Source organism: Onychomys torridus, chromosome 15, assembly GCF_903995425.1.
Source record: "Onychomys torridus chromosome 15, mOncTor1.1, whole genome shotgun sequence".
Classification (NCBI taxonomy): Eukaryota; Metazoa; Chordata; class Mammalia; order Rodentia; family Cricetidae; genus Onychomys; species Onychomys torridus.
Window position 1 is genome coordinate 48,951,975 of NC_050457.1, and position 16,594 is coordinate 48,968,568.

Genomic DNA, 16,594 nt, shown 5'->3' on the forward strand with positions numbered 1-16,594 from the left:
CATTAGATTCCCTGGACCTGGCAATTCCAGGTACTTATAAGCTTCCTGATGTGGTTGCTGGGACCTGAACTCCAGTTCTGTGCAAGGGCAGATTTTTTTTTTTTTTTTTTTTTTAGTTTTTGAGACAGGGTTTTTCTGTGTAGTTTTGGTGCCTGTCCTGGATCTTGCTCTGTAGACCAGACTGGCCTCGAACTCACATAGATCTGCCTGCCTCTGCCTCCCAAGTGCTGGAATTAAAGGTGTGTGCTGGAATTAACTACTGAGCCATCACTGCAGACCTCTTCCATATTTCTATATATGAAAACAGAATAATATATAGATTCTATATACATAAACAAAGATATATAGGTAGTGTTATTTCTTTCATCTTGGGAAAGTAGATCTAAGCCCAACTTTAGTGTGCATTCAACAATATTCTGTGGAAATTTCTCTAAGTAAGTTAATTACCTCTACAGCATTTTTCTCCTTTTTTTAAAAACATTACACTTCTCTATGGTTATAAATATATTACAACTAATTCAATTATTTCCTGTAAATGAGCTTTTATTTCCTACTTATTTAATTGATTTCTTAAAATACACTTTTTGAGAGAGAATTTGCTGTATAGCACAGGCTAGCCTTGATCTTGCAATCTTCTGGTCTCACTTCCTGAGTGCTTGGATTAAAAAGAATTGTGCCATCACACACAACTTACTATGTATACATACCAACAGAACACTGTTTAAATATATTAAATTATCAATGTTTATATCTATGTTTCAAAATCTTCCCCTACATAGCAACTCTGAGTGGAATTTCTGTGTAGATTTCAAGTATTTAGTTTTAACAAATTTTATTTTGTACTTATCAGTATATCTTGTGTTGATTCTCATTACTTCATCAAATATGAGAGCAAATAAAGTGTTTGAAATAGTGTTACAAGTGTATTTATGGACTAGACAAGCAGACAAAGAGATTTCTCTGAGATTGGAACCTGTTTTTAATGTCATCCCCAGTGACTCAGGTGTACTGAAGTGGCTGAAATTCCTGTTTTCAACCACTTGCCATCAGTTAAACTGGAAGTCTAGTCATCCACTGCCCATCTCTAGATGAACAGTTGAAGAACACAGCAGAGGAGTTGGTTCTTTGGTGGGAAACATGAGAGCTGGCAGCCAAGCCTAGGATAAAAAGTTACTTTTTAACCACACATGTATGTGAAATGGAATCTTCCTGTGTGTGCATTATCTACTTCAAGAAGAAGTCTTTACAGTTATTTTTGCCGCCAACTTTTCCTGGGAAGTTAGTACTCTCATATACTTCTAATAATGCTCTTACACCACTGTACACCAGTTTAAGAGTTGTGATGTTAAGAGAAACCTTTCTAAACCACATATTTTAAGTTTTGAGGATATGAAAACGTAGTGATGTCAATGAGGGCTTATTTGACAGGGGATACTAGGTAAAGTAGAGAGTGAGTCAGCGTCATAGGAAACTTTCAAACTTTTCCTACACTGTCCCATGGTTTGAACTATGACTGCTCCCTGCCACCCCACTCCATCCACTGTCAAATTTGCAGTAATAGTTCTTCTAGAAAAGTAAAAGTTACTAAGTTTACTGAGATGTAGAAATGGGAAAATGGGTTTGAGATACCTCGACTGTAGGGCCTAATGTTAAATTTGTTGACAGGGTGAGTTTTGAAGACACAAGCAAGCTTCTCTGCTACTTTAGGTGAGCTATGGAGCCTCCTCACCACAATGTTGGTTCCTGTAAGTCTACCTACATTGACATCCCTTGCCAGAAGTGAAAAGGTGACTCAGAAGTTAAGAATCAGTTCCCAACATTCATCTCAGGTCGCATAATAGTCTGCAACTACTGCTCTTTTGACCTCTGCAATGACCTGCATTGGTGTGTGGATACTCATACACCACACACACACACACACACACACACAGAAATAAAGAAGTCCTTCTCGGCATCAGGAATATATTGTAAATATGTTTTCTTCTTTGTTAAGGTTTCATGAAGCATACTTGAAAATATACAGAAAGCTAAGTGGGTGCTTATGGTTAAATTCCTCGAGTCTTTTAAACCTGGTTGTTCCAAGGGCCATCACCCCAAAATTGTGAATGGCTTTAATCTTAAAAGCAGATTTTCACATTTCTGTGATGTTATATCTACTCACTTTCCCAGGGGCAACAGACACCTAAACGTGTTTCCTAGCATAGCAGAGTAAGAGGATGGTCCTCATGTTTCCACGGGCTAGCTTTGTTGCCATGGGAGAAGCTGTCATCCTTTCTGTTTTATCAGATTTGCACCTTTTTATCTGGGCGCTCTCATTCTTGCTGGTAAAGTCCCCCTCAATCTATCTTCCAGAAGCCCCAGTCTCTAGGTACAGCTAGAATGTGTATAAGGACGGTGGTGAAGTACATAGCATTCCCCATGATGAAGGGAAACGACTCGGTCTCTCTTTTTTTCTTTTGCAGAAGCACCAGGCACCAGATGTTAGGGAAACAGCATTTAGCAGGTACATGACTTTTCTCCTTTTTATGATTATTTCTGAGATTACAACATGATTATATCATTTTCCTTTCCCTTTCCTCCCTTTAGCCCTCCTTGCTTTCTTTAAAATTAATATCCTCTTTTTCATAAGTTGTTGTTAACATGCATACATGCATACCCCGATCTATACTCCTAAATTTGTAAGTACAGCCTGTTCAGTCTGTATAGTGTCACTCATATATATTTTTTCAGGGATGACCATTTGGTACTGGATAACCAACTGTTATCTGTCTCCCTTAGTTGCCTGTGGTACTTCGTGTAAGATTTCTCTTTCCTGAGACCATGAGTACAGGAAAGTTGTGACAGAAGACAAATCTGAGCAGTGGCTGTGACTTTACCATGAAACCTGACTGCTGGTCTCTGCCTGCTTCCTTCTGTGCTTAGGGTCCATCTTATGTAGTATATTTTACTCCTGTTTATGAGCTGCCGAGTTCTAGAGTAGTGCTGAGGTGATGTTCCATCTGTGGTGGAAAATCTAGGTTCATGAGAAATGATAGCTTGTTGTCTAGACTTCTCTGAACCCTGGAACATCTGTGGGCCTGGCGACTAACTTAATACCATCTGCTCATCTCCTAAGGACATTCTAAGAGCAGAAGGCTAGAGACAGAGCCAGGATTGGCTTTGTTTGGGCCACTTCCTCCTGCTGTCTTGGGAGTTAAAAACAGAATGCAGAGCCTTCTGGAGAGAGAGGAAGATACAGTCATCATGTCACAGGTAAACTGAGGAAGGAGAAGAACCAGCTTTAGTTTCAGGTTCAGTAATGCCCATGTGAAACTCAGCTTTATATATGTTTGGTATGGGAGACTGGAGGCTGGAGGCTGAAGACTGGAGGCTGGAGGCTGGGTTGGAGATTGTTGAGGACAGGAAGGCAGAAGGAGAGCAAAGAATAGTCTATTCACCTAAGTTCCACTAAGCATGGTAATGAAGAATTTCAGGACAGGCATTGTATTTTTGCATGTCTTATTTTACTCTGCAAAGAATAAAAGGATCCCACAGTATCTGAAAACAAGGCAGTTGTGGGTATGAGGGTGTGTGTGGGGGGGGTCACACCTTTTGACTATGGTCTGTAAGACTTTCTGGTCTCTAAGAATTTCTGCAAGACAAGAGGAATTCTTTATGGTGTCATGGCTGCAGCCTGTTTGGAAAGGTTCACAAGCTACGATTTGTAGACCAACATTTCGATCACAATTAATGTCTAAATAGTTATTCATTGCCACCTTAATTCCCTTAGTCTATCCCTCATCAGAGAGATGGGGTATCTGCAAAAAAACCGAGCTGACTTTTCCATTTCAATTTATTCTTGTGGTTAAAACTGATGGCTAGGTAAAAAAAGTGCATTGCTGAACATCTTTTCTTTTGCTACCAAACTTGCAGGCAATTGCATGATGCATCAAGAGATTGTGAAATTTGTTTATGTGCTTGTTCTCAGAGCCTGCTGTCCTACTTTACCACTTCCAGGTTTCTTCAAGACTCAACCTCATCCCACGCAGAGGTGCAATGTCTCTCTTCTACTGTTCTCTCTCTAGCATGGGTGGCGGGTGCAGGCAATGAGGAAGCAGGCTCTAGAAAGTGTTTTTAGCTCTATCATTGATCTAGTTGTACATCCCCAGACCTCCTGGGTTCAAATGGCTGGCAGCTGCAGACTTGGGAGGCATCATCTGGAGAAGACAGAAGCTAATAGTGTTCTTTCTTCATATATGCTGTGTACTTATATACAATATATAAAGTCTGATATTCCTGGAGAGATAGTTTGTGCACTGCACATATGCGACCAGTTGAGAGGAGAATAGGGGCTGGAGTGTGTTAGTCTACCTGCTGAGACCTGCCTCTTCCATGGGGCTGCAGTTCACTGACAGAAGAGACAATCTTTTGTAATTCAGCCTCTCAGAGAGAGCACGTGGCACTGGAGAAGTTAGAAGTGGTGGGAATGTTGAGATTGTCACTGCTGAGACCAGTAGTTCTCAATTTGTTTAAAATAATACCCTTTTGCAAGTCTGACAGTGGGAAAGTGATAATCTATAGGCCATGTAAAAGTGTCGTACACAATATTACTTCTCTTATACAAAGTTGGGCCACATAGTATTATAAAAACTTTGAATTAATTGCTAATATTTAAAACTCAAGAGACTTTGCAAAACATTCTGAATATATTTTTAGGTAACTTTTGGTAGTAGCTAACTAATGTGTGACATAGGCCTTGTCATACCCTGTGACCTCCCTAGCTAGTCCTCAGCATGAGCTTAATTGCTCTTTATCATAGTGCTTGCCCTTCATTTTCATTTAAAAGAACGTAAGGGAAAAGTGAAATTCATCCTGTTCTCCTTTAAAAAAATGGAAACATTAGAAAAGATGAGTAGGAAATCATTTTCAAAATTATTTGGGGACGGTGGTTATAATTGAATTACAACATTTCTCCCTGCTCTTTCTTCCCTCCAAACCCTCCTATATACCTCTTCTGCAAATTCATGGCCTCTTTTTATCACTAATTGTTATCGTGTACATATGTGTTTGTATCTATACATAAATATAACCCACTGAGTCTATATAATGTTGCTTGTATGCATGTCTTCAGGGTTGACCAGTTGGTAAATCAGTTGGTGTGTTTATCCCTGGGGAAGACCAACTCTCTGGCTCGCCAGTTGCTTGTAGTTCTTCATAAAGGATTGAGACTCTGTAGACTTTTATCCATCCACTTTGTCATGTCCCTTGGTGTCATCCTTGTTCAGCTTACATTTGAAAAGCCATGTTGGTGAGACTTTATGGATGTGGAAAATCACTTTAAGAATATCTGGGCTGCTCCATAGTTTGAAGAAGGCTACCCAGGAATCTAACATTTATATTCACAGCCTTAGCTCCAAATAGTCTCATAATCATGCAATAAGAGAAACTTGAGAATTTTTGTCTACTTCATGTGCCTTTATTTGATCATTAAATCAAATTTAGATGTACAAAAGAAACTTGAATCATTATGGCTCTTCTGTTGTGGAGACTTTTCTTGGGAAGTATAGTCTCAGAACTCAGCCTTTCTGAGATTGCCTAAAGTGTTTATAAGGGCAGAACACTTATATGGACTTTATGCTGATACAATTCCTGGTTCTGTAGGAAAATACCTGAAGTGATTTATAAAGAAAAGAAGTTAACTTGGATTCACAGTTCCAACTGTGTGGTTAGGAGTTCAAGAGCAGAAGACTAGACCAGGGAAACAGTGGAGTCCAAATTCCTTCCTGGATAACACTTCCAAATTCTTGCTAATTGTTCATACCTTTTTTTTTTTTTATCCCCAGGATAATAAAATACACATCTTACAAGTGCCTGTCAGCCAAGAATAAGTGAGTAAATCTATATGTCAAAAATAAAACAAAACCAAACCACAAAAACAATTGTTACGCAATAGCTAGTTCTCCTACCTCTTTAAGAAAAGATAATATATTAAAACCATGCTCATCAGCTTGGAGAAATTCACTTGCTTAAAATATAACAGTGGTATAATCTAACAAGTGGTACCTTGGCATTTTAAAAGAAGTTTCGAAGGCAGAACAGATTAAACTCCTAAAGGCAGAAATTCAGAAGGAAAATATAAGGAGTTCCTGCAGCACTGAGAAGCTGAGCATTGTCTTCCAATGTATGGAGGGAGCATGGCAGCAAAGACTTGGCTACGAAATGGGCTCAGACAGTGAAAGTGGAGGGGAGAAGAGTACCTTCTCCGCCTCCAGAGTACATGGTGAAGTCTACCGTACACAAGAAGGATGTTGTGGTTTCTGCCTGGTTTGTGGGGGCACAGCAAGGTGAGGCTGTTTCAGAGATGGTGAGCAGCATAGTTGTCTCCCTGTGGTTAGTCTGAAGTTAGCAAAGATACAGCAAGTGTTTGAGCTCAAGTGCTCAAGGCACATCTTTGAGCCCCCTGGTCCCCTTTGGGGCTTTGAACTACAGCCACAAGTCTGGGCCAGCATCTCTTTCGAGATTTGTTTTGAAGCAAGCTTGAAAACAAATTTTCCTTTGCACTTATGCTAAGAATCTGAGAGCAAATCTGCTTGTAGACTTCTTTACCTCTGGTTCAACAGGATGCTCAGAGATGCCTCTGTGTCTTAAGGCTCTGTCATGGAATTGCCATGAAAACTATGGGAAATGGAAGGAGCTGTGCTTTGCAGGCAACATGAAATTTTATTAGGCTAAATCTAGTGAAATGTGAAAGGAGGTGGAATAAATCACAAACGATGTCAAGGTAGAGTCATAGCGGCTTTGTTTAGAAAGGAGACAGGCAGGAGAGGAGAGAGGAGAGGAGAGGAAAAGAAGGGAGGGGAGGGCAGAGGGGAGGTGAGGAGGAGAGGAGAGGAGAGGAGGAGAGAGAAGGGGAGAGGAGGAGAGGGGAGGAGAGGAGGAGAGGACAATCTGATGGCTGCTTCATAGTTGGCCTGTTTAGGATAACATCAAGCTCAAGATCCTAAAAAGAGCTGGTTGGAATAGACTGTGGCTCTCACTAGCTTTCATGAATCCTTGCTTTCTAATAAATCCAAATATACTCTAATTTGGTTCTCTCTATAGATTTGATATAAATAGAGCATAAGATTAGGGGAAATGTCCTCTCCTAGAAATAACACAATTCGAGAAAGTATCTCCTCTCTGGGACGTTAGTTTCCATTTCCTAGAATTGTTTTGATGGGAGATGTCTTTTGTACATTAAGTCATTTCATGTTTATTAAGTGTGGATGCTATAAGCCAGATGCTATATTGGGTCAAGCTGCTTAGGTATTGAATATGAGGAAAAAAATGACTAAGAAAGAAATCAGATTCTAAATAATATTCCAGGAGGGTTGGAAGTTAAGCTGGAGAGTAAGGCAAAGACTTTCAAACAAAGATCTGACACTTTAAGGCAATTTCAGGAAAATGATTCTGGATGCTCTCAGAGGCTGGACGTAGGGAGAAAACTGGATCTGTGGGAAGAAGGTCAAAAGAACAGCAGCAGCAATTTAGGGGTATTGCCAGGGTCTAGAAGGAAGTTCTGAGGGCCTTTAAGGCAGGGGTGACTGCTGTAAGGGACACTCACAGGAATTATCATAAGAGCTGAGTGTGAAGAAGGCAGAGTTAGACTGGAGAGACTCCTGGACACTGTCATTTATACAGGACAAGAAGTCAGGAGAAATGTGGAGGTGAGTGTGGCCACAGTCCTCTAGGCAAGTGCTCCACTTAACACCTGCACTCACTTTACCTTCATTGGAATCTTCCCATAGAGAAGTCAGGCCTAGGCAGAGAAACAACTTAATGGATGCTATTTCAGTTCTAAAGAAACACTGTTGTTCAAACACTGGTCAAGGAGTTCATGAGGAAGGACAGACCCAAGTTAAAATGGCCCACTACAGGTAGAGTAGCCAAGGAGAGAGTTGAGAGAATAGTTCATTAAAGATGGAATTTTAGAAAAAGAAAGACAGTGGTGAAGTACTGGGTTTCTGTCCTCACAAGCATCTCTGACACCTGGTACCCTTCCCAATCCTAAGGCATCTATACTTCCAGCAAGAGGGAGCTCATGGTGAACTTCACTATGCTTTATTACTCATCACTATCAGGGAGTTTGGTTTATCCTTAGGGGAAAGTTACTTCATCCAAACAGCTTTGTGAATAGTTTACACCTTGGTAGTCACAGCATGACTCACGTATCCACATCCTCATTTAATCTTACTGCTTCTTGATTATTGTTTACGTTGTCTCTAAATCTGAAGTTTCTCTTCTCAAAGCCAAGGACTTTTGAGTATCTTTACAAATATACTGTGATTATTTATGTACAGATAACATGTAAATGTAATGATATATAATTATAATATGTCTATATTTAAGCATATATGATATAAAATATGAAGCATAATATAGTATATATACAAAATACATACATATAAAACATGTGACATATATATTATAACCTATAATTATATGTAACATATACCATTTATCCATGTATATAGCATGGGAATATATAAAGCTGTATGGTCATGAATTGTTTGGACATTTGTAGTTGACATCTTGTCACAGTTGATCACAGAAAAGTTAGCTTACCCCTTATTCTATCTGTCACAATGTCATTAATATTCTGAGGATACTGGTTTCCTGAAGGGTCACATAACAGAGCATGTTGGGTTCAATTTAGTTTAGAATAAAAACCACTTTTATTTTTAAACCCTTCTAAGCCATACTTCCTCCACCTGTGCTTGTGAAGTTGGCGTTTTATAGACAACCATAGAAAACAATGTAAGTGTGTGGCTTCAGGGGGGTTGAGAAATTGGCTTCTAGTATACATATATTATTTATAGCTCTATAACTTCAGGCAGGTTACATAATCTACCTAACACTCATCTACATCATTTGCCATGAACAATCTTACGTATTTCTGCATCACATTGGTGATGAACTACATCATGAGACAAAGAGCTCTTAGTTCATTCCTGGCTCAGAGCTAAACATGAGTAATATTAGCTAATATTGGCTATTGTTGTATGTTACTAATATCTCTATCTTGTTCGGTATATCTCAGCTTTCAGGAAACCACTGGATCTTTTCCTCTTATTAAACATGATTTACCTCAAATCTCTTCTAACATAGTGGCAACAATAATTATAACATACATGGAACAGATAACCTCTCTGAATTTCTACATTGATGAACTGGATCATAATGGTGACTAAGACATATATGGATAATATCTCATTCTTGTCCATGTAAGCCCACAAGAGTCACAGTTCACAAAAGATAGCAACTCATGTAAACTCATGAGATCATTACATCTTTGCTAATCTTACTAGACTATTTACAGATTCATTTTTCATTATGTTATATTTTTTCCATATTCATGATATCTTATTCCCAAGGATATCATGAATGATTTTGGGAACAGGGTATCATTAATAATTTTGCAAAATGCTTGATTAGTGTCCAAATACCCCATATCTATGAAGAGATGGGCAGTAACAGAACATCAGGTCTGGAGCCCTGTACAGCTAAGGAACACTGTGACCTTAAAGTTGGCAAGCAATTATGTACGAATTACTGAAAGTTATGGGAGTCAGAGATGAAGAAAAACTATTTGCTTCATTTACATGTAGATCAGAGTTAAAGATAAATATGTGGTTATGATAACCAAAAAATGGTATAAGAAGGAAAAAAGAAATCAACTGAAGTAATGAGATAAAGAATAATGAGAGAATTAAAATTAGGGATCATGGAATCAGAAGAAGATAATTTTAAGAACAAGGGAATGATTAATAGTATGAATGTACAAAATGTATCTACAGATATATCTTCTAGTCATTGATGTGACAAGAAGGCTATATTCATTAATGGTTAAAATTCAGGTGCAAACCAAAGAAATAGTGGAAAACCTAAGTAACAAAAAGTTCTTTCTTTGAAATAATTGATATTTAGCCAGAAAAAGTAAACATAATTGACAAGCAGGAGCGTAGTTAGAGTTTTTCTGCCTGGCCCAGTCAGGACAAATCTCTCTCACCCGCCAGTCCCACAGTCACTCAGACCCAACCAAGAAAGCACACAGAAACTTATATTGCTTACAAACTGTATGGCCGTGGCAGGCTTCTTGTTATCTACTTCTTCTATCTTAAATTAACCCATTTCTGTTAGTCTATACTTTGCCACATGGCTCGTGGCTTACCAGTACCTTACATCTTGTCATGGCGGCAGCTGGCAGTGTCTTTCTCCACCCAGCCTTCCAGCTCCCAGAATTCTCTTCTCTCTTGTCCCACCTATACTTCCTGCCTGGCCACTGGCCAATCAGAACTTTATTTACACAGAGCGATATCCACAGCACATGAGAAATAAAAATAGAATCATCACTCCAGAAGTTGTCGATAGTAAACAGAGAAGAGGGGCTGAGGAGATAGTTCCATTGGTTCAGTGATTTTCCTGCAAGTGTGAAGACCTAAATACCATCCTCAGAACATGTTAAAACATCTCTCTCTCTCTCTCTCTCTCTCTCTCTCTCTCTGATGCACGGTGCATGCATATAATCCTTGCATTGTAGAGTGGAAAAGGTAAGATCCCTGGGGTTCACTGGGGAGCCTTGGTTCAATCTGGATCTAGCAATTGACAAGTTCCAGGCCTGTGAGAGACACTGTCTAGATGAACAAGGTACACAGTTCCTGAGAAACAACATTAAATTTATCTTGTCTAGTGGAAGCTCATGAACTGTGAACCAATGGCAGAGGAATCCCCATGGAACTGGATCAGGCCCTCTGGATAAGTGGGACAGTTGCTTAGCTTGAACTATTTGGGAGGCACCCAGGCAGTGGAGCCAGGACCTGTCCTTGGTGCATGGGCTGACTTTTTGGAGCCTGGGGCCTATGCTGGGACACTTTGCTCAGCCTTGGTGTAGGGAGGAGGGGACTGGACCTGCCTTGGCTGAGTCTTTCAGGATGGGCTGACTCCCCAGGAGAGACCTTGCCTTGGAGGAGGTAGGAGTAGGGGGGGTGAATTCGGGGAGGGTTGAGGGATGGGAGGAGGGAGGATGGGGGAATCCGTGGCTAATATGTGAAATTAAGTTAATTATAAAATAAAAATACTATAAAAAGTTATCTTCTCCACATATATGCACATGCACCTGAATACACACAAATACAAGAAAATATTAGAAAATGTTTTAAAAAATAAACCTAAAAACTAAGATGTAATTAAAATATTCCTTCAAAGAAACTAAAGTAGAAAAAGATAAACTTAATGATCTCATTGCTACTAAATGAATTCACAAGTAAAACTTTTGCAATGCAGGTCAAAAGTCTTTACTAGCAATTATAACCACTATCTAAGAAAGAAACTCTAATTCTAAAAGGCTTTTTCATAAAAGAGAAACTACATACCAACTTACATCACAAGCTATAATTAATCTGATATGAGAACTAAATATTTTTAGGAAAATGAAACTGCAGGCCAGTTTAAATATTGTTTTTGAATATAGTTTTAAATATAGATTTTAAAAATCCTCATAAAATGTTAGTGACTCAAATCAAATGAAAAATGTAACACATTTCTAGAAAGTAAGCCTGTTTCATCACTCAAAAATTAACACAACATAGTTCCCCATAATCCAGATACTACAGAGGCAACATTATGTGATAATTTTAGATGCACAAAAATTGTCATAATTGAATACTTCTATAATAAAACCCAAGTCATAAAGTAGGAAAAATGAGGTCACATCATACTCTAAAAGCAGTCTGGAAGTACAAAGAGAAAGGATAGAGGAAGAACTACCATAGGCATAGGAAGAAGCAGGGTGAAGAGGAGAATTTTCCCAAGGTACTTGAGTCTTATCTATGTTTGTATATGGAGAAGTAACCAAAAGATGAAGACAAAACAAACAGAACCTCCTCAAAGACAACAAAATCAGAAACTAGCAATGAACTGAGGTTTTTTGAAGTTCAGATGGGAACAAGGTCTATAGCATAAGAACAAATAGAATTCCAAAAGTTCATTGCTCTGAGGCCAATGGCAAAAGGGACAGTAATAACAAGAAGACATTGCTAGAGGTAACAAGGAAAGTGAGAGGCTCATGGTTGGTAGTGCTCACACAGTTCCAGGAGCTCCCTCTGGGAGGGAGGGGATGTAGTGTGGAGGAAAGAGCACTAGTGGTTTTAGCATGATTCAGAAACTGAGTTTGAGTCACAGCTCTGCCAGGACTGATCCACTATATGGAGTTTAACGTGTAAGCAACTCGGTATCCTTATCTGTAAAAGAGGTAAAATGACACTTGACCCCACATAGCGTCACAACGGTGAAATGTGGAAATGATGCATCATGGGACCTTGCACACACTCCACACCACAGAGCAGGTGCCTGAGTCCTTCCATTCTCCTTCTCTTGCTTTTGTTTTCCGATTGTAAAAAATTAAAACAAAACAAACAAAACAAAACAAAACAAAAAACCACACACACACACACAAAACCGTGGTGGGTGGTGCTAATATTATAGAAAGATTTTCAAATGTGAACCCGAACATGTGGGTAATGCAATAAGAACATTTCTCAAGGAATGCAAACAAGAATAGAGCAGCAATAGAACAGATGAGAATGAAGTCATATGGGTCATACTGTGATTGTCAGGTACCAACCAAAAATAAAGGCAAAAAATATGGGTGGTGCTGAGGAGAGTGATGACCTTGGTCTGAGTTTGATGATGGGAAGAATTCAGCCACAGGGAGAGATGGCGAAGTATTTCAATGAGACCAAAGTTCTGTCAAAGTAAATGACCTCACAACAACTATCACAAATAGTCGGAGATGACACCTCCTTTGAACCTACAATGTGGAAAAGGTAATGACCTTCTTAGCATGTTTGCCTCCCTAGCTGTTGCAAGGTGTGACTGTAATAAAAAGGAAGAGATGGCTCCTTGAAGTAAGTGGACACAGAGCCAGACGTGAAGAACTGTAGGCTCGAGCAGTACCTGTAATTTCATAGAAGTGGAAGAAGACACATCTGGAGATTGGCTGTGAATAGACGGTTTATTCATGTGACCCTCCCAAACATATGGATTATGAAAAGAGGAGGACCCACCAAGAGATCCTCAGAGAGAACAACCAAATGAGGAGACCAAGGAGGGCATCACAGAAGCCTAGCCACTCAGGAACATCACTACTCATTTTTATAGCAGCGTGTTTTTTTTTTTCTTTTTTCCGGAGCTGAGGACCGAACCCAGGGCCTTGTGCTTGCTAGGCAAGTGCTCTACCACTGAGCTAAATCCCCAACCCATCATTTTTATGACATTTTCTTGAGATTACTGTCATTGAATTTGATTTCTAGTTAATCATGTAAACAGCTGTCTATGAAGGAAATTTTTTATTTTATTAGAAATAAGTACAAATAGTTAAAAGTGTGACAGTTTCTAGCAGCTCAATGATGAACCTTTCTTTCTGGCTACTAGGATAGACATTCAAGTTTCACAGTATATAATGCAAGAACTATAAAATGAAAGAAAAGCTGTGCTCTAATATGGAGTTTTGAAAGGATTTTTCAATATATTCCCCTAATGTAATACTTCCCATAGGGAGTCTTCACGGCTTATGTGTACATTGACTTTGGGCATATTGTTTCTGGTAATTTCTATTTCCAGAATCACTTGAAAGTTTATCTTTATGTCTTTGATATTTTTCTCTTTTTTAAGGTTTATGATTAAAGTGTTTTCTGATTTGAGAAAGTTTCATTTTCAACTGAGAAGGAGTCACACCTTCATCTGTAATAATAATAATGTACATGACAAACACCACGGTCAGTTTAATTATGAAGCTTTATTCTACATTATAAAAAAACCATAGCCTTCATTTCTTTTCCTCTGTAAGTCTTGAGGGTGACCTTTCTCCATCACTGCCTTGTGCATGTTCACTCCTTTGAAGAATCATTTTAATATCCTAAGAGAGAAAGAGCAAAGAGATGTTACAAATGAAAATGAAGAATGTGTGACTGATGGAAATTTTGTATGTGGCAGTGATTAAACAGTTGCTTTTCATCTATTCATTTCTCTTGTTTCCTTTGAAAAAAATGTTCCTCATTTAATGTGAATTCTATTCTGAAACCATGTAGCTGTATCCCTGGAATGATATCTAAGGGTTTCAGAAGTTCCCTTTCTAACCCTGTAATGGAGTTGTTAAGTAACATTTATAAAAGCAATAACTCAACTCTGTCATATAGTGTGTCAACAAAAAGATTATTTTTCTATAAATGAGTAAGACAGTGTTCACAGTCTATTAAAGAAAAATTATAATGCCAAATTAATCACATCTACACAGAAATTTAAATATAGAATTTTTTAGCAGTGGATTTTTTTTCTGGAACTTTCACTCTTGTTATTTTTTCTATTGGGGGTAGCAATGTTCTAGAAATTTAATGTCTTAAAACACAGATTTTTTTCAAAATAAATGTAAGCTTATATATGTAGAATGAATACTATCGTACGTGCAAACACAAAAATTGCATAGTGATGATAGTTTTAACTTTTAATTTTTTTTTTCAAAATTTAAGAAAGTGCTTTAAGAATCTAAGTTTCTTTTTTCCAGAGCTGAGTTTCACGGCTTTCAGCTTGTGGTCATCTGACTCATCAAGACATGGGCTACTTCACTGTCTAGCTTGACTTCCATATCTGTCATTCTGTCAGTCACTGCCAGGAAGCACACAGAATCATTCTCTTGAGGGACCCCATTCCTTCAAAACTCTGATCTCCTTCAAGGTAGAGTTCACCCATGAGTAAGCTAAGTGGAAAAGAACAGTGGCTCCCATTGATTTCTAGGTTCCACTTTGAGCAATTCTACATGGCAGGCATTAATGTTGGCCGACCTGGGTTAATCTGGGAACTAAGACATGAGTTCTGTCACTGACACTCCACACCATGGGCAAAATGACATGATGTGTTCCAGATATAATCCAACTAGCATTGGCTAAATTCGAGATGAAATAGGGGGGCATAATCATCAGTGGCAGTAACTGGAGAGAGGACTGATGGTGGCAGATGCTGGGCACTAGTGTTCTGAAAACAAAGCAAGGAAGCAGGTGTCATATGTTGTCATAAAGATGAAAGTAAGATTGGAGAGTATGTCAAATCAGATGTCCTGGAGACAGAGTGGGATGAAAACAACTTTTCAGTTACAATTGCATTTGCAAGAAGTTGTGCTGTGGGATGCTCTTTCTGTACACTGTGAATATGTATTGTTACCATTGGTTAATAAAGAAGCTGCTTTGGGCTATGGCAAGACAGGTTAGAGCCAGACAGGAAATCCAAGCAGAGATACAGGGAGGAGAAAAGCAAAGTCAGGGAAGATACTGCTGGTGGCTGGGGAGAATAACATGTAATGGAACATCGGTAAAGCCATGAGACATGTGGCGATACATAGATTAATAGAAATGGGTTAATTTAAGATAAAAGAGCTAGTTGGCAATAAGCCTGAGCCGTAGTCCAAACAGTTTTTAATTCATATAACCCTCTGAGTATTTATTTGGGACCATAGAAAAACTTTTGGCTACAAAGTTGGGCTTTTATTTGTTTGTAAGACACTGTCTTGTGACACTTTGATTTGAAGAGTAAAGCAGTTGTTCCTATTTCCCACTGGAGATGTGCTTTGATTGGGAGATTTCTACACAAAAACTCAGTTATTTGGCATTTGCTCACTATAAGAAATAGTTTGGGTTAAGTTATTGCTGGAGAAAAATAATTTATCCAGTTACATTTGTCAGTGTATTTGTCATAAGAAATCGCTTCACAGCAATGAAGTTATGATGTTCTTGCTAATTTTGTAAATTTTCCCCAGTCATTTTTCTTAATAATTTAAGAATATTTTTGAACATACTTTCTTTATACAGGGTCTAGAGGAGTAGAAGTTAAACAAATAACATAAGCCGAAAATCTGTAAAAATCCAGCACCAAAATATGGAATTTCTAGTTGTATTCACCACTGACCCTTCTTGGGACTTCAGTTAGTCCCTTGGCTCTCTTCCAGGGAAAAATTTGTTTCTAGCCAAAGAGATGAAAGGCATCTCTTTGTCCATCTACCCATCACTTTGCATGTTTGCTTTCAATTGAAAGATTTCTTGGGTACTGATACTTCTACATCCCATATCAGTATCAGTAGTGGTATCTACCTTTATCTGCCAGGAACTGAGCTCAGCACTTTGTGCATGTCAGCTCATTTCATCCATACAAAAGCCCCATGAGAAAGGTATGATAGTTATCTCAATGTCATATTTGTGGAACAAATGCCCAGCACCACATATTTCCAAGATTCTATCATTCACTCTCATAAGTACAGAGCCAGGCCACCTTAAAACAGAAGCAAAACTAAGGTATGTTGCTCATTACATACAAATCATTCTTTTAATATTTTTTTTGAAAGCTGTGGCTTGTAAACACAGAGCTGTTGAGCAACAGCCTTCATCTTCCCACTGTTTATAACAGCAAACAACTTTTTAACCTTGAAAAACCACACTCTAGGTTTTGCTCTACTTATCTTGAACGATCTTCAAATAACATCACTGTGGTTAAGGTTCATTTAAAAATGCGATCTATTTACTTGTACATCAAT

The 16,594-nt window shown here is 38.6% G+C and overlaps 1 protein-coding gene across 1 annotated transcript in view; it reads right to left on the bottom strand.

Moving 5' to 3' along the window:
• Positions 1–13,843: 13,843 nt before the first annotated feature.
• Positions 13,844–16,594, bottom strand: part of Spef2 (sperm flagellar 2) — a 171,975-nt gene continuing 169,224 nt past the window's right edge. Inside the window, exon 36 of the mRNA XM_036206928.1 lies at positions 13,844–13,933. Within this exon, the coding sequence (XP_036062821.1) occupies positions 13,844–13,933 (90 nt within the window). The remainder of the gene's footprint in view (positions 13,934–16,594) is intronic.